A 17,704-nucleotide genomic window follows, 5' to 3' on the forward strand; every position below is an offset into this window, starting at 1 on the left:
AGACCAATGCCAATAGCAGTTTGATGTTGAAAGGGTATAAAAAGATATTTTATGCTAATAGTAGCTGTAATGGAACAGAGTTGGGTTATGTTATTATCAGACAAAATAGAATTTAACTCAGAGTCTGTTGCAGGAGACAAAGAAGGGTATTATATAATGATGAAAAGGTAGATTCATCAAGAAACTATAACAATCATAAATACGTTTGTATCTAACAACAGTGCCCCAAAATATATGAAGCAATTCTTTACCGAATTGAAGGAAGAAGTAGATTTTTTTACAATAATAGTTGGAAGCTTCAAGTACCACATTCCATAGTGGATAGAACATCTAGACAGAAGATCGATAAGGAAGTAAGGGACTTAAATAGCATTACAAAGCAACATGAGGTAGCAGACATTTATATAACACTCCACCCCAAAGCAGTACAAAAACATTCTTCTCCAGTGTACGTTGATGATTCTCCAAGATAAACAAGTATCAATACATTTAAAAAGACTGATAGGGTATTTTCTCTGGCCAAAATGGAATGTAATCAGAACTCAGTAACAGAAGTAAAACTGGAAATTTCACAAGTATGTGGGAACTAAACAACACGGTATTAAACAATAAGTGGGTCAAATCAGAATTCACAAGAGTAGTTAGAAGTGGATGAAAATGAAAGCATACACACTAAAACGTAAAGGTTACAGCAAAGGCAGTGTTTACAGGGAAATTTATAGTTGGAAATGCCTACATTAAAACCACCACTCATCTGTCATCTGTCACTTTGTCGTACTGTGGTGGCTAGCATGTTGCTGTGATGCAGGAAGCTATGCCACCAGTATTTCAAGTACCAGCAGTGTCACCCATGGTGGACAGTTTTCAGCAGTGCATCCAGACTAAGAGATACTAGGAGGTAGTACCTGGCAGTCTACTTCTGAAAAAATTGACCAGTGAAAGCCTTAGGAATAGCAGTGGAACATTGCCTGATATAGTGCCAGAAGATGAGCCCCTTAGTTTGGAAGGCACTCAAAATACGACTGTGGAAAAGCTGCTTCCTCACAGGAGATTCAGCCTTAAAGAAGTTGATGGAGTCAAGCTTTCATGACCTTCATTTGCTGATGTGGTACGACTCATAATGAGAAGAAACACTGCAACGTTTATTAATAATTGGAATGTGGAATGCACGAAGTATGAATCTAGGAAAATTGGATGTTGTCTAAAATGAAATGGACCACAGAAAGATCAGTATTCCAGGCATTAGTGTTCAAAAACGGATGGTATTGGCCATTTTGAATCTGACAGTCATATGACCTACTATGCTGGGAATGACATATCGAAGATGAATGACATTACATTCATTGTCAAAAAAAAAAAAAACATTTCAAGATCCATCCTGAAGTACAATGCTGTTGGTGATAGGATAATAGCCATAAGCATATAAGGAAGACCAGTTAATATGAATATTATTCAAATTTATACACCAAACTCTAATGCCAAACATGAAGAAAATGAAGATTTTTATAAACTTCTGCAGTCTGAAATTGATCAAGTATGCAATCAAGATGCATTGATAATTACTGGTAATGGGAATGCAAAACTTGGAAACAAAGAAGGATTGGTAGTTGGAAAATGTGGCCTCGGTGACAGAAACAATGCCGAAGTTAGCATGGTAGAATTTTGTAAGACCAACAACGTATTCATTGCAAATACCTTTTTTTAAACACAAACAGCTACTATACACGTGGACCTTGCTGGATGGAATACATAGAAATCGAATCGACTACATCTGTGGAAAGAGACGATGAAGAAGTTCAGTATCATCAGTCAGAACAAGACTAGGGGCTGACTGCTGAAAAGACCATCAGTTGTTCATATGCTAGTTCAAGTTGAAGCTGAAGAAAACTTAAACAGGTCCATGAGAACTAAGGTACGACTCTTGAGTATATTCCATCTGAATTTAAAGACTTTCTCCCGAATAGTTTTGATGCATTGAACACTAATGACTGAAGACCAAACAAGTTGCGGAATGACATCAAGGACATCATAAAGAAAGTAGTCAGTCATAAAAAAAGACAGCAAAGAAAGAAAAGACCAAAATGGATGTCAGAAGAGACCCTGAAACTTACTCTTGAAAATAGAATAGCTAAAGCAAATGGCAACGGGTTTTTTTTTTTAAAGCAAATGGAAGGGATGTTGAAGTGAAAGAGCTGAAGAGAAGAGTTTAAAGGGCGGCTTCATAATTCAGAGTAAAGTATTATAATGAAATGTGCTAAGATCTGGAGTTATAAAACCAAAAGGAAAGGACACGCTTGGCGTTTTTCAACCTGAAAGAACTGAAGAAAAAGTTCAAATCTTGAGTTGAAATAGTGAAGGATTCTTTGGGCTAAGTGTTAACTGATGCAGGAAGCATAAAAAGAAGATGGAAGGAATTCACAGTTACTGTACCAAAAGAATTGGTCAATATTCAACCATTTCAGGAGATAACATATGATCAAGAACTGTTGGTATTGAAGGAAGAATTCCAAGCTGCACTGAAGGCATTGGCGAACAACAAGGCTCCAAGAATTGATGGAATACTAATTGAGATGTTTCAACAAGCAGATGCAACACTTGAAGCACTCACTCATCTATGCCCAGAAATTTGGAAGACAGGTGCCTGGCCAACTGACTGGAAGAAATCCATCTCTCTGCTCATTCCAAAAAAAGAGAATACCAGAAAGATGTTTAACTGTTTTATTGACTACACAAATGCATTCAACTGTGTGGATCATAACAAATTATGGATAACGTTGCGAAGAATGGGAATTCCAGAACACTTAATCATGCTCATGAGGATCTTGTACATAGACCAAAAGGTAGTCATTGGAACAGAACAACGAGATACTGAGTGGTTTAAAATTATAAAGGTGTGTGTGAGGGTTATATCCTTTCACTATACTTATTCAGTCTATATGCTGATCAGATAGTCTGAGAAGCTGGATTATATGAAGAAGAACAGGGCATCAGGACTGGAGGAAGACTTTCTATCAACCTGCAATCTGTTAATGACACAACCTTTCTTGGTGAAAGGGAAGAGGACTTGAAGTACTTACTGATGAAGATCAAAGACCACAGCCTTCAGTATGGATTACACCTCAACATAAAGAAAACAAAAATCCTCACAACTGGACCAATAAGTGACATTATGGTAAACAGAGAAAATATTAAAGTTGTCAAGGATTTCATTTTACTTGGAGCACAACCAACACCCATGGAAGCAGCAGTCAGTAAATCAAACGACGTCTCACATACTTTGGGCATGTTATCAGGAGGGACCAGCCCCTGGAGAAGGACATCGTGCCTGATAAAGTAGAGTGTCAGCAAAAAAGAAGACCCTTAATGAGATGGATTGACAGTGACTGCAATGTGGGCTCAAGCATAGCAACAAGTGTGAGGATGGCGCAGGACCCAGCAGTGTTCATTCTGTCATACATAGGGTATCGGTGAGTCAGAAGCAACTTGACGGCACCTAGTACCAACAACGGCAATGTTAAAAAGGAGAGGAGGTGTCAAATTAGTAAACTCACTTTCTACCTTAAGAAACTTAAAAAGAAAATACCTGAAGTGAGGAAACTATAAAGATGAAATGTAGAGCAGAAATTAGGGCAGTGCTGGTTTAGGGATAGATTTTCACCTTCCATGTGGGAGACACCAAAATTACCAACAACAAAAGGAAAATAAGTAAATTTGACTGTAATAAAATGAAAAATAATTTTATATATCCAAAAGACAAGCTATAGAATTGGATAAAATATTTGGAACCAAATATAAGATTTTAATATTGAAAATATATAAGGAAAAAATGTATAAAGAACTCCTGTAACTCAACAATAAAAAGACAACCCAATTCAAAAGTGGGGATATAACCTTAAGAGACATTTCTCCAAAGAAGATAAGTAAGTGGCCAAAAAGCACGTGAAAAGATGCTTAACGTCATTGGTTATTTGGGAAGTGGAAATCAATACCACAATGAGATACTACTTTACCTTTACTAGAATGGCTATTATCAGAAAAACAACAAAAAACTCAAAATAACAAATGTTGGCGAGAATGTGGAGGAATTGGAACCTTTTCATTGCTGGTTGGAATTCAGAATGGTTTGGCGATTCCTTTAAAAGTTAAACGTAGAATTACCCTATGACCCATATGACTTGCATTTCCATTCCTAGTTATGTTCTCAAGAAACTTGAATACAGGGACTCAAATAGATATGTGTACACCACTGCAGTATTATTCGTAGTAGCAGAAAGTTGGGGACAAGCTTAATGTCCGTCAACAGATGGATGGATAGGCAAAATATGGTACATACATACAGTGGAATATTACTGAGCCAAAGAGAGAAATGAAATCCTGGTGCAGGGATGCGTGGATGAACCTTGAAAACATTATGCTAAGGGAAATAAGTCAGTTACAGAAAGACAACTGCTGCATGATCCCACTTATATGAACTGCTAGATTAGGCAAAAGTTTATTAGTGATTACCAGAAGTTGGATGTAAGAGAGAATGGGGGTTATTTCTAGAAAGGTGCAATTTCGAAGAACTTCTATTTGAGGTGATGTAAAAGTTTTGGAAATGAATGGGGGTGATAGTAGCACAGCGTGGTTCACGTAATTATGGTCAATAAATTAATTGTATACTCAAAATTGGTTAAAATGGCAAACTTTTTAAAAAATATATATTTTACAACAATGAAATTTTTTAAAATATCAAAATGCATAACATAGTTATCCAATTGTTAATGTCACAATTTTTTTTCTTTTTTGTCTATACTGTATTAGGTATTTTAATTTTTCTGAAGTGAACCGATATGATGAGAGACAACAAATGTTCCTTTTAAAATTATTGTGAAAATTTTCGCTTACCTAAATCTAAATTCTTTTACTGTTTCCTTCTATTTTTCCTACTTTCTTTTCCCTCTTCCTTCCTTCCTTCCTTCCTTCCTTCCTTCCTTCCTTCCTTCCTTCCTTCCTTCCTTCCTTCCTTCCTTCCTTCCTTCCTTCCTTCCTTCCTTCCTTCCTTCCTTCCTTCCTTCCTTCCTTCCTTCCCTCCCTCCCTCCCTCCCTCCCTCCCTCCCTCCCTCCCTCCCTCCCTCCCTCCCTCCCTCCCTCCCTCCCTCCCTCCCTCCCTCCCTCCCTCCCTCCCTCCCTCCCTCCCTCCCTCTGTTCTTTTAATGGCAACTAATTTATTGGTTTGCATTCAGTTTTTAAACACAGCTATTAGATATCCCCAACAACCCAAAAACAAATCACCTTATTACGCATTCCATAAGTCGAATCACTTTCCACCAGCATTTCGGTATGGCTCTCTCCATTTACTCTGATTTATAAATCAGTAGATTGGTGTCTGTCATGTCTGCGAGATTATCTCTTTTAATTTGACTCTGCCTCTTCTTTGCTTGCTTCCTGTTGTTGTTATTGTTATGTGTTGTCGAGTCAGTTTTGACTCATAGTGACCACATGAGACAGAATTAAACTACCCCATAGGGTTTTCTAGGCTGTAATCTTGATGGGAGCAGATTGCCATGCCTTTCTGCAGAGCTGCTGGATGAGTTTGAAACACCAACCTTCCAGTTAGCAGCCAAGCACTTAACCGTTGTGCTACCGTGGCTCTCTTCCTTTGTTTGCTTGTTGCATTGTTGTTAGGTACAGTCAAGTTGGTTCTGATATAGTTAACCTATGTACAACAGAACGCTGCCCGCTTCTACACCATCCTAAGTTGTTGCTGTTTGAGCCCGTTGTTTGCTTAGGCCTATTATTCTGCTTCACGTGTCTTCTAACTTCTCTTTCACATTTTCAATCAATTTGTCTGTTTTGTATTTTGTTAATATTTTTTGATATAATTTCCAACTCACTAATTTTTCTCTTCTCAGATTTGTGTATTATTCTGTTAATGGAAGTTTAAAACCTAGTTGCTTCCCCATAAGTTAGGAACAAAACAAGGCTCTTGTCACTTTTATTCAACATTCACTGGAGGTTCTGGCCAGGACAGTGAGGCACGAAAATGAAATAAAATGCATCCAGATTAGAAAGGAAGAAGAAAACTGTCTCTTTGCAGATGATATAAACTTGTATATGGAAAATTGTAAGGAATACATTTAAAAGACTAATTGGAACTAATAAGTTCAGTAAGGTTTCAGGATACAATTATCAGTATACAAATATTTATTGTATCTCTATGCACTTGCAATGAACAATCTAGAAATAAAATTAAGAGAATAACTCCATTCACAATAACATCAAAAATATAAAATACTTAGGAATAACTTTAACAAAGGATGTACAAAACTTAAACTCTGAAAACTACAAAACGTTAAAGAATTAAAGATGACCTAAATAAAGGGAAAGTCATCCCTTGTTGATGGATCAGAAGATTTAATATTTTTAAGATGGCAGTACTCCCCAAATTGATCTGCAGATTCAACACAAGCTGTAAGAAAATCCCAGAAAGCTTCTTTACAGAAATTGGCAAGCTGACCCTCCAATTCATATGAAAAAAATCAAGGGACCTGGAATTGTCTAAACAGTCTTGATAAAGAAAAACAAAGTTGTAGGACTCACACTTTCCAATTTCAAACTTTAAAGCCTATCGTAATGAAGACACTGATATTGGCATAGTGATAAACATATAGCTCAATGGAATAGTATTTAGTGCCTGGATAAATTCTTCAGAGCCCTGGTGGCGCAGTGGTTAAGAGCTGTGGCTGCTAACTAACAGCTCGGCAATTCCAATCCACCATCCCGTCCGTGGAAACCCTTTGGGTCAGTTCTCCTCTGTCCCATAAGGTCACTATGAGTTAGAATCGACTCAATGGCAACGGGGTTTTTTTTTGGGGGGGGGAGTCTTTTTATTTTCTACAAGTTTACCAAGGCAATTCATGCAGAAAGAATAGTCTTTTCAGTAAAAGGTGCTGAGAGAACAGGATGTACACCCGCAGAAATAAACAAGCAAAAAAAGAAGTTGGATCCCTACTTCACATTATATACAAAAATAAAGTCAGTGAGTTAAAGACCTAAATGTAACAGCTGAAATTATGAAACCCTTAGACTCAAACATAGGTGTAGATCTTTATGACCTTGAATTAAGGAATAGGTTCTTAGATATGGCACTAATTGCAGAGCAAGAAAACACATAAGTTGGACTTCATCAAAATTAAAAAACTTCTGTACATCAAAGAACACTATCAAGAGAGTGAAAAAGATAACCAAAAGAATGAAAGTATTTGTAAATCATATATGATAAGGGAGTTGTATATAGAGTATATGAAAAAGTCTTAGAACTCAAAAATTAAAAAAAAAAAAAAACCAATTTAAAAAATGAACAAAGGAATGGAATAGACATTTCCTCGGAAAAGATATACAAATGGCCACGAAGCACATGAAATGCTGTTCAGTGCCCTTAGCCATCAGAGAAATGCAAATCAAAACTCCAACGAGATACCAATTCACACCCACTAGGATGGCTAAAAGGATAGATAATAACATAGGTTGGTTAAGATGAATTGAAACTCTCATACACAGCTGGTGGGGATGTAAAATAGTATAGTTGGTGATGAAAAAGGTTTAGCAGATCCTCAGAAAGTTAGAGTTATCATTAAAAAAAAAAAAGTTATCATATGACCCAGCAATTGCAGTCCTAGGTATATTCTCAAATGAAATGGAAACGTATATCCACACAAAAACTTCTTTACAAATGTTCATAGCAGCATTATTCATACTAGCCAATTGAAGGCAATAGTCCAGATGTCTGCCAGTGAACGGATGAATGGATAAATAAAATGTGGTATATGCATATAATGGAATATTATTCAGCATGAAGTACTGATACATGCTACAGCATGGATAAACTGAAATTATGGTAAGTGAAAGAAGGCAGTCAAAATTGACCACATATTGTATGATTCTATTTTTATGAATACGATAGACAAATCAAAAATACAGAAAGTAGATTAGTGGTTGCCTAAGGCTGGAGTGATGGGGAAACAGAGATATCAGCTGAGGGTTGTGAGGCTTCTTTTTGAGGAGATGAAGATTTTCTAAAATTGGATTGTGGTGACAGTTGCACACCTCTGAGTATACTAACAGCCATTGATTGTACACTCTGAGTGAATTATATGGTATGTGAAATCTATCTTAATAATACTAAGTGGCCTTTTTCATTTTTATTTTACAAGTTCCATTTGATTATTTTTCAGGTAAATGTATATCCTTTATGATTTCCAGTGTCCTCAATGTTATTTCATGTTTTTCTGTTATTTCTTTGTATATAGTAAACAGTTACAGTGTGTATCTCATCACTCCAGGATCTGAAGGCCTTCTGTATCTGTTTCTGCTCTGTATTGTTTATCTTGGGTTTCAGTTGTCATGCCTTGTTTTCCTGTGCATTTAAGTACTTTGGCCATAAGTTTCAAATATCCCTTGGAGTATTATACGTGGGACTTCTTTGAGACCTGGGATAAAGATCGGTTACTCCAGAAAGAATTTGCAGTTGCTTCTGATAGTGGCAGAAGCCCTAGTGGTGCGGTGTTTAAAGTGCTCGGCTGCTAATTAAAAGGCTGGCCAGTGGTTTGAACCTACCAACCGCTCCACGGGAGAAACCCTATGGGACAGTTCTACTCTGTTCTTTAGAGTCACTATGAGTCAGAATCATTGGCAGTGGGTTCGGTTCTGCTAGTGGCCTGGGAATATTTTTATGTGGTTTTCTCTAAATTACAATCTTTGCTTGAACATTTTTAAACTCTTAAGTTAGGAGGAATTTGCGCTGACGGTGGTGATATGAGCTAGGGTCTCTGTGGTACTGATAATCTTATTCCTTTGCTGTCTTCTTTCTGCCTACAAAAATATTAAGCATATCCCAGATAATGTTGCCAGTTTTATCAGTCTTGCCACCACAATTCAAGGATGGTAGTTTTTATATGATATTCCTGTACTTGTGACCAGTTAGAAGGTAGTATGATAAAAAGATTTAAATGTAGACTTGAACAGAGGTAACAACATATGTTTAGTTATTATATCTAAGCCACTAGCTCAAAGTTGGGGCCCTGGTGGTGCAGTGTTTAAGGGCTCGGCTGCTAACCAAAAAGATCAGCAGTTCAAATCCACCAACTGCTCCTTATAAACCCTATGGGGCAGTTCTACTCTGTCCTGTAGGGTCACTATGAGTCGCAATCAACTCAACGGCAAGGTTTTTTTTTTTTTTTTTTTTGATGTAGCTCAAAGTCAGCCGTACTGGAGCTGCACTGATATTTTGCAGCAATGGAATAACCAATATCAATAGATACCCTTTTCCTATTTATTGTTCATTATGTGTCAAATTTCCCTGGCCACCTCATGGTAGGTGTATGATGGTGTGGATCTCCAGGCTTTCCTAAGTCTTTGTTATACTCAAAAGTGTCCTTATTTCCTAAAAGTTAACTCTTAAGGCATGTTTGAGGATAGAAGATCTGATCTCTGAGATGTTAAAAATTAATTATTTCTTTAAGGAAGAATTTGTGATGAACTGAATGTGAAAATCCTTGAAGGTGTTTCCAAGTTCTTTGTGGTCAACCCACCCCCATGGTTCTCTAGATCAGCCCTTTTCAATCATTCAACTGGAGGAAAACTTGAAATAATTTTCAGTACTTAAGCAACCCCTGCATAAAAATTATTATATCTATATAGCCCGTGGTACATTATTGTGATCAGTAAATTACAGATAAAATGATTCAATAAATATTCTAGATGCTCTTTTGAGTAGAAAGAATATTTTTCTATGGGTCTCTTTATTTTAGCCAACTAATTATCCTTTTCTTTTTTGTGTGGTTTCCTTTCCTTACAAAGAATATCAACTCTAATAAACATCAGTAGCATAGATAGAGGAAACCTCACTTTTTCCCTTTTAAACATTTCCTTCCTTTTTTTTTTTAACCTTATTACAAGTAGGCCAAAAAGTCTCATCAAAATTCTCTATATTGAAGATATGTATGGTATATGGTATGTGTAAGAGTGGTGCCCCCCCAAAAAAAAATTCACTTTGAAGCCAGTATTTCTTGGGGGGAAAAATTGGTAGTTAAGTTTTTAGCTTATTTTTTCTGAAACATCTTTCCTTTTCTTTTTTTTTTTGTCCTTTCTTTTTCCTGTGGTGAAAATATACACACTAAAACATTCACCAAGACAACTTCCACATTTACAATTCAATGACATTGATTATATTCTTCACGTTATGCAACCATTATTACTATCTTTTTCTAAAATATCCCACCACCATTAACATAAACCCAGTGCCCTCCAAACAAAAATTCCGCTTTCCCCCTCTCTTCCACCCCTGGTAACCATTAATAATCTTTGGTTTCTACATGTTTGCTTATTTCATATAAGTGAGATCATGCAGTTGTTGTCCTTTGCAACTGACTAATTTTGCTCAGCATAATGTTTTCAAGGTTCATCCATGTTGTGGCATGCATCAGGACTTCATTTCTCTTTATGGCTAAGTAATATTCCATGGTGTATATATACCACATTTGGTTTATCCATTCATCTGTTGATGAACATTTTAGTTGTTTCCACCTTCTGGCTGTTGTGAAAACTGCTGCAGTAAACATTGACGTACACACACCTATTTGAGTCCCTGCTTTTAATTCTCTTGGGTATTCTACCTAGGAGTGGAATTGCTGGGTTATATGGTAGTTCTACATTTAACTTTTTGCAGAACTGCCAACCTGTTTTTCACAGCAGCTGTACCATTTTATGGAAACCCTGGTGGCGTAGTAGTTAAGTGATACGGCTGCTAACTAAAGGGTCAGCAGTTCAAATCCTCCAGGCACTCCTTGGAACTCTATGGGGCAGTTCTATTCTGTCCTATAGGGTCACTATGAGTCGGAATTGACTCGACAGCACTGGGTTTGGTTTTTTTCGGTTGGTACCATTTTATATTCCCACCAGCAATGGATAAGGATTCTAGTTTCTCTACAACCTTAGCAACACTAGTTTTCTGTTTTTTTTTTTTAAATCATTACTATCCTAATGGGAGGGAGGTGATACCTTATTGTGTTTTTGATTTGTGTGTCCCTATTAATGGGAGCCCTGGTGGCCCAGTGGTTAAGAGCTGTCTGCTAACCAAAAGGTCATCAGTCCAAATCCACAGCTGCTCCTCGGAAACCCTATAGAGCAGTTCTGCTGTATCTTATAAGGTCGCTATCGGTTGGAATTGACTTGATGGCACTGCGTTTGGGTTTTTTTTTTTTTATGGGCTAATGATGTTGAGTATCTTTTCATGTGCTTGTTGGCCATTTGAATATCCTCTTGGTAAAATGTCTGTACAAGTCCTTTACTTATTTTTTGATTGGGCTGTTTGTCTTTTTGTTGTTAAGTAGTAGAAGTTTTATATATGTATTGGATATTAGGCCCTTAGCTGGTATATTACTCCTGAAAGTTTTCTCCCAATCTGTAGGCTATCTTTTCACTTTGTTGATAAGTCTTTTGATGTACAAAAGTATTTAATTTTTATGAGATCCCATGTATCCATTTTGTCTTTTGATGCTCAAGCTTATTTTTTTTATCATATCTAATAATCTGTGTTAAATAATGTTAAACAATAGGTCCCACAGCCTTGCCCCTACATTTTCTTCTCAGAATTATGTAGCCTTAGTTTTCACATTCAGATCCTTGACCCATTTTGAAATGGTTTTTGTATATGACGTGTTTTCTCATTAATTTAATTTTAAAACTCCTAATGCTTTCAGTAATGGATGGAGCAGCTCAGCATAAGATCAGCAAGGAAATAGAAACCTTGAAAAACACTGTGAACCAACTACACATTACATTATTGCCAAAACACTGAGAATCATGACCCAGCCAAGTTGACATAAAACCTTAACCATCACAGCAAGCATTCCTCTTGCCTCATACCTTGGCATTTATCACTGCCAGACGTACATTGTTAATGCGTAAAATAGTTGGATAGTAGATTTTTTACTGTTGTAAATGTTGGATTATGAGATAGCCAATAAGTGAGGAGTAGGTATAGAACTAACAAACATCTATAGAACACTGCATGCAACAACCATGGAATATACATTCTTCTCAAGCCTACATGGAACATTCTCCAAGGTAGACCATGTGTTAGGCCATAAAACAAGCCTCAATAAATATAAATGAGTAAAATCATAAAAGGCTTGTTCTTCAACCACATTAGAATGAAATTAGAAACCAATAACTGAGGGAAATTTCAGAAAATTACAAATATATGTAAATTAAACAATACTCTTTTAAATAATTGATCAAAGAATAAATCAAAAGGGAAATTACTTATAGACAAAAACACAAATGCAAGATACCAAAACTAATGGGATGTAGTGATTGTAGTGCCCAGAGGTAAATTCATAGCTGTAAATACCTACATTAAAAAGAGAGATCTCAAGATAAAACCTAACCTCTCACCTTAAGAAACTTCAAAAAGCAAAGTTGACCCAGAGAAGCAGAAGGAAGGAAATAATAAAAACTAGAACAGAAATTAATTTTTTAAAAAAGAACAGAAAAACTATAGAGAAAATCATTAAAACCCTAAGTTGGTTCTTTGAAAAGATTAATAAAATTGACAAACATTTAGCTAGACTGTCAAAATAATAAAGGAACATTCAGATTACTGATGAATGAAAGAGGGGACAACGTTACTGACCATACAGAAATAAAAAGGATTATAAGGGAATGCTATGAACGCTAAGAAATTAAATACTTCATTTTCACAACAGTGATTTCTATTATACTCAGTAGAACTATGTCTATCAGGCAATTAAATTCAGCACCAGACTTTTATGTATTATTAGTGCTTCATATCATCACCAAATTTTTTCTTGTCACTTATGGAGTTAATACGTGCTAATTATTGCTTAATTTATATTTTCTAAAACTGTATAGATAAATGTTACTGCTTAAATGCTGTTTTTTTTTAAATCACCTTTTTTCTTTCACATTTTACACCTTCAAGGATTTTGTAGGTCTTCATATTAATGAAATGTGTGTGTATTTCATTTTTGTACTTTCATAGAAAAAATATTCTGTTGAAATTTTTCTGGTTAGAAGAAAGCTGATATTTATGTTTTAACATCAAAAACGTAATTAACTTTTAGAAATTTTGTGTGTGTGTTTATAAGAATAGTTGGAGAGAATTTCTAAAAGACTGTCCATAATGAGAGAGGCTTTATCTAAAAATAGGGGTTTATAAATCTGGGGTACATGGGTAGAATTTAGGGGAGCATATGAACCTGGGTAAGAAAAAATTACATCTTAATTTTCACTAACTCTAACTAAAATGCAGCAATTTTCCCCTGCAAGTATGACTATAGGCAACAAACCATACTAGTATTAATGATACCTGTGCTTGTTAACGGAAACCCTGGTGGCGTAGTGGTTAAGTGCTACGGCTGCTAACTAAAAGGTCAGCAGTTCGAATCTACCAGGCACTCCTTGGGAACCTGATGGGGCAGTTTCTACTCTATCCCATAGGGGCACTATGAGTCAGAATTGACTTGATGGCAATAGGTTGTTTTTTTTGTGTGTGTGTGCTTGTTAACAATAGAAATAAAATATTTTTACACATTACTGTTGCTTCTGATATCTCAAAGTTATTTTATGTTCGTCAATATTTCAAAAGTATGGTAATTATTAGATCTGTTGGTATATTTTGTTACTTAATGCATTAATAAAGAAGCACTTATATTACTTATTAATTTTTTTTTCAATTTTGATAACATTTTCAGTAAAAAAAAGAATGGGTTTATTTTGTAATCCCATTTATCTTACGTGTTTAAAAATACTAATCCTAGAAAGAGGTTCTGTAAGTATCTCTATACTTCCAAAGAGGTCGTGGTGCAGATTAAATTAAAAACCCTAATCTACAAACACTTGATAAATAGAGAATTCTTATGTCTTTAACCTGTATTTTCTTTTCGTCAGGTGTAGGTAATAGCAGCGAAGGTGGAAGAGGAAAGGCAGGTGCAAAACTTTTTCAGGATTTTCAAATGTTGAGTAGAATCTGGACTCATCCTTGGTGTTTGCAACTAGACTACATTAGCAAAGAAAATAAGGTAAATCAGATGACCTAAAATTGATTAAAAGTTACCATTAGAAGCAGAATAACCTTAGGATGAAGGTTGAGCTCTATAAACTTTCCGTATATTCAAATTTTGTTTTATGGTACAGTAATCCACCCTGTTTTATTTCTAGTTAATTTCTGTTTGTCTAAATGCATTATGATTATGAAAGAAGTGTTAAATGTTAATCTATTATTGAACCTATTAGGTTTTTTTTACCCTTTTATTTTGAAATAATTTTAGACTTACAGAAAAGTTGTGAAAATAGTTCAGTTCCCATATAGTCATCACCCAGATTTTTCTAATGTTTACATTTTGTGTTACTATAATAAAATTTTCAAAACTAAGAAATTAACATTTTTGCAATACAGTGAACAGCAGCCTCTTTTTGAATTTCACCAGTTTTTTTAGTAATGTTATTCTTCTGTTCCATGATCCAATCCAAAATCTCAAATTGCATTTAGTAGTCTTATCTGTCATGTCTTCTTTCTATGATAGTTCTTTAGTCTTTCTTTATCTCATGGCAGTTAACTTATTTTTAAATGAAATAAACAGATGTCATTATAATTATCAATATAAGTTGAAACGAATATAAATTCAATTTGAAATAAATTGGGTTTCCAGTATAAGTTGAAATAAATTATTGAAACATTCATTTTTTTTTTCTCTAGGGGTATTTTGATGAAGACAGCATGGATGAATTCATAGCTTCAGATTCTGATGAAACCTCCATGAGTTTAAGCTCCGATGATTATACGAAGTAAATTGAATAAATTTCGTGGCCTGTGTTGACATGTTTAAAATCCTTACTTGCTGATTGTTCTTTTTTAATTGGCAGTTGTATCTTTGCTGTGCTTTTATAAGTCTGAATTCGTTCTTTTTTTTAGAAAGAAGAAAACAAAGGGGAAAAAGGGAAAAAAAGATAGTAGTTCAAGTGGAAGTGGCAGTGACAATGATGTTGAAGTGATTAAAGTCTGGAATTCAAGATCTCGAGGAGGTGGTGAAGGAAATGTGGATGAAACAGGAAACAACCCCTCAGTTTCTTTAAAGCTGGAAGAAAGTGAGTCTAATGAACGTTCCCTTTATCATGGAATGTTCCCTTTATCATGGAACATTGGTTTAGAAAGTGTCATGTCATTAGTGCTGTTGTCAGTCATTTATTATCCTCACTGGTTGGCTTAAAGAAATTTCTTTCCCCAATTGGTAAGAGTCTAGGATAATCAGGTATACATAATTACCACAAATATCTGATGAATATTTAATTATAAGCAGAACATTGTGCTCTCTCTGGTTTTTAGGAGGAAAAGTAAATAGAAAAAGTACCATTTGTTTACATATATTTCCCTAAACTATGTATTATTATTTTAATTCCATGTGTTAGCTAACTTAATTCTTGAAGCAGCCTTATAATGTTGTTGATATCTTTGTTTTTATAGATGAAGAGATCTGAAACCCAAAATCACATAGTTAATGAAAGGTAGAACTGGGATTCAGCCTTTGGTTTGTCCTGTCTCAAAGCCACCATGATATTTTCACTAACTACATGGGAAAAGCCGAAAGAAGTTTGAGTATGATTGTAGTTAATTTTATACAGTGAAGTGGTTTTGTGTTTTTCCTTTATAATTCTTCATAATCCATAATCATTATCTACTTTATAGTTCCCCCCCATCATGTATAGTTTGTATTACCTCTTTCACTTTTTTTCTTTCATGCAACAGTATACACACAATAGAAGTCTCAGATTGAGCTTTCCAATGACTTAAATTGTCTTTACCCATATGTACATTTGAAAGATTAGTATTGAGGCCCCGTATCCTTCTAATGCAGCCTGACTGTGTGTCTAGAAGCTCAAAACCAGGACGAAATACCTGAATGTTACGAAGTAAAGCTGTGGTATAGGATACTGGAGCCTAAGTAGAATTCACACAGAGGAGAAAATAGTGTAATGACTTTAAATATTTAACATTTGGGAGTCCTGTAGCAAAGCAGTTAACCTTTGCCTGTGAAAGAGAAGAGAGATGTTGGGGGTCAGCTAGGTGAATAATTTTGTGCTCAAAGAAGTTGGGCTGCCTGAGGCCTGCAGCTGAACCAGTTTGGCAATCCCATGATAAACATTTCTCTCTTCATTACCTCCATGAAATAAGACAGATGGTAGCCTAAACACAGACCCTGGCTTATTTCTTTAAGAAATCAGGGAAATAGTAAAAATGAAACTACAAAATTTTCCTTTTTAGTCCTCTTTCCTGCCACCCCATACAGGTAATTTACCATCAGTGTTCAATCTCCCAGTTCCTAAATTTAAAGAACATTTTTATAAGAATACTGAAGAATTGGTTATAATTTTGGATAATGGAAAACTCCTGTTATCTCCATCCCTGGACCTCCATTCTGCCCTTTCCACTTAACATTACTCATAGAATATGATGTATCTCATTTGATAATTAGAAATAAATAGCTTAAAGTTCACACTTTCCTTCAAATATTCTTGTTGAAATTTTTTTCTTGTAATTTGTGGATAAAGAGAAAAAAAAATAGATCAACCAGTATGCCACAGTCTGTGTTATGAGTGGGTTACATAAAAGTGTGCTGGGGAAGACAAGGTGGAATCTGAGACAACTGAATCATCTCCAGAAATGGGTAGCCTCTTCCATTTTTTGTGGTGTACAGTATAAGTATTATCACTTTCTATATATGCCATAATAAAATTTATGTATATACAACATATACAGAGAGTAGGAGGGACAGAGAATAGGATGTTACATGTTGTGAGCCTAATAGCAGACAGGGGAGGTTGGGGTTCTAAAAGATAAACTTTTAACTACTTGCCTAGGGTCTTTGTTCCATTTTAGTTGTATGCAGTCAAGTAAAAGTAATTTATGTATGGATGTATTTTATATTTTATAGCTGTGTAAATATATAGTTTATCAGGAACATTGTCCAGAACTAATAGATGATGAAAATCTATTTTTGTTCTTTGATTTAAATTAAGTTTATGTAAGATAAGACTGAGTACATTATAGTATATGAATGCATATAACTGGTACTGTGTAGCTTTTTTGAAAAAAATCACTTTCTTATAGAAAATGTGAGAATACCTGAATAGGACTTCTTAAAGGGCCACAATGTGGCACCAGGAATTTGAAATGGGTATTAAATAAGCAGATGGCTATAATTGAGCTATAATATGATTTTTGTTGCATAATTCATTTTCATTTCACAGAGTTTTTTTTTTATTCTTTCGCAGTAGCTTTCTGAATTTTCTAAGAAGTAGAGTCTTGAATAAGCCATTTAAGTTTACCTTACAGTATCTCCATTTCTGGATTTTAGCCTTTTATTACAAGGAATTTTGTTATGTGGAATTAACTATATAAATTGCCTTGATGTGTTAGATTTATTATGAATTCAATATTTTTAGAGTAGGCTTCATTGGTGAGCATTTTGAAATGCATATAATTTATTGCGTGATAAAAACTTTTATGACAGAATCCTTGTATATGATGTAGGGCCATAATATTAGCACTACACACTACATTTATTTATTCAACAAGTATTTGTTGAGTACTTACTATGTGCTACTACTACTAATACATAAAAAATATTTTCATGATATGCCA

The 17,704-nt window shown here is 35.1% G+C and overlaps 1 protein-coding gene across 7 annotated transcripts in view; it reads left to right on the forward strand.

Moving 5' to 3' along the window:
• The window catches only part of ATRX (ATRX chromatin remodeler), a 409,611-nt gene that overhangs the window by 285,302 nt on the left and 106,605 nt on the right, over positions 1 to 17,704 (forward strand). For all 7 annotated transcript variants that reach the window (XR_007515994.1, XM_049873284.1, XM_049873283.1 and 4 more), the window contains 3 exons: positions 13,954 to 14,084; positions 14,762 to 14,850; positions 14,978 to 15,150. Coding sequence is in view for 6 of the 7 variants with exons in the window: in XM_049873284.1 (XP_049729241.1) it covers positions 13,954 to 14,084; positions 14,762 to 14,850; positions 14,978 to 15,150 (393 nt within the window). In the remaining variant the exon portion in view is untranslated. The remainder of the gene's footprint in view (positions 1 to 13,953; positions 14,085 to 14,761; positions 14,851 to 14,977; positions 15,151 to 17,704) is intronic.

Source organism: Elephas maximus, chromosome X (assembly GCF_024166365.1).
Source record: "Elephas maximus indicus isolate mEleMax1 chromosome X, mEleMax1 primary haplotype, whole genome shotgun sequence".
NCBI classification, from domain to species: domain Eukaryota; kingdom Metazoa; phylum Chordata; class Mammalia; order Proboscidea; family Elephantidae; genus Elephas; species Elephas maximus.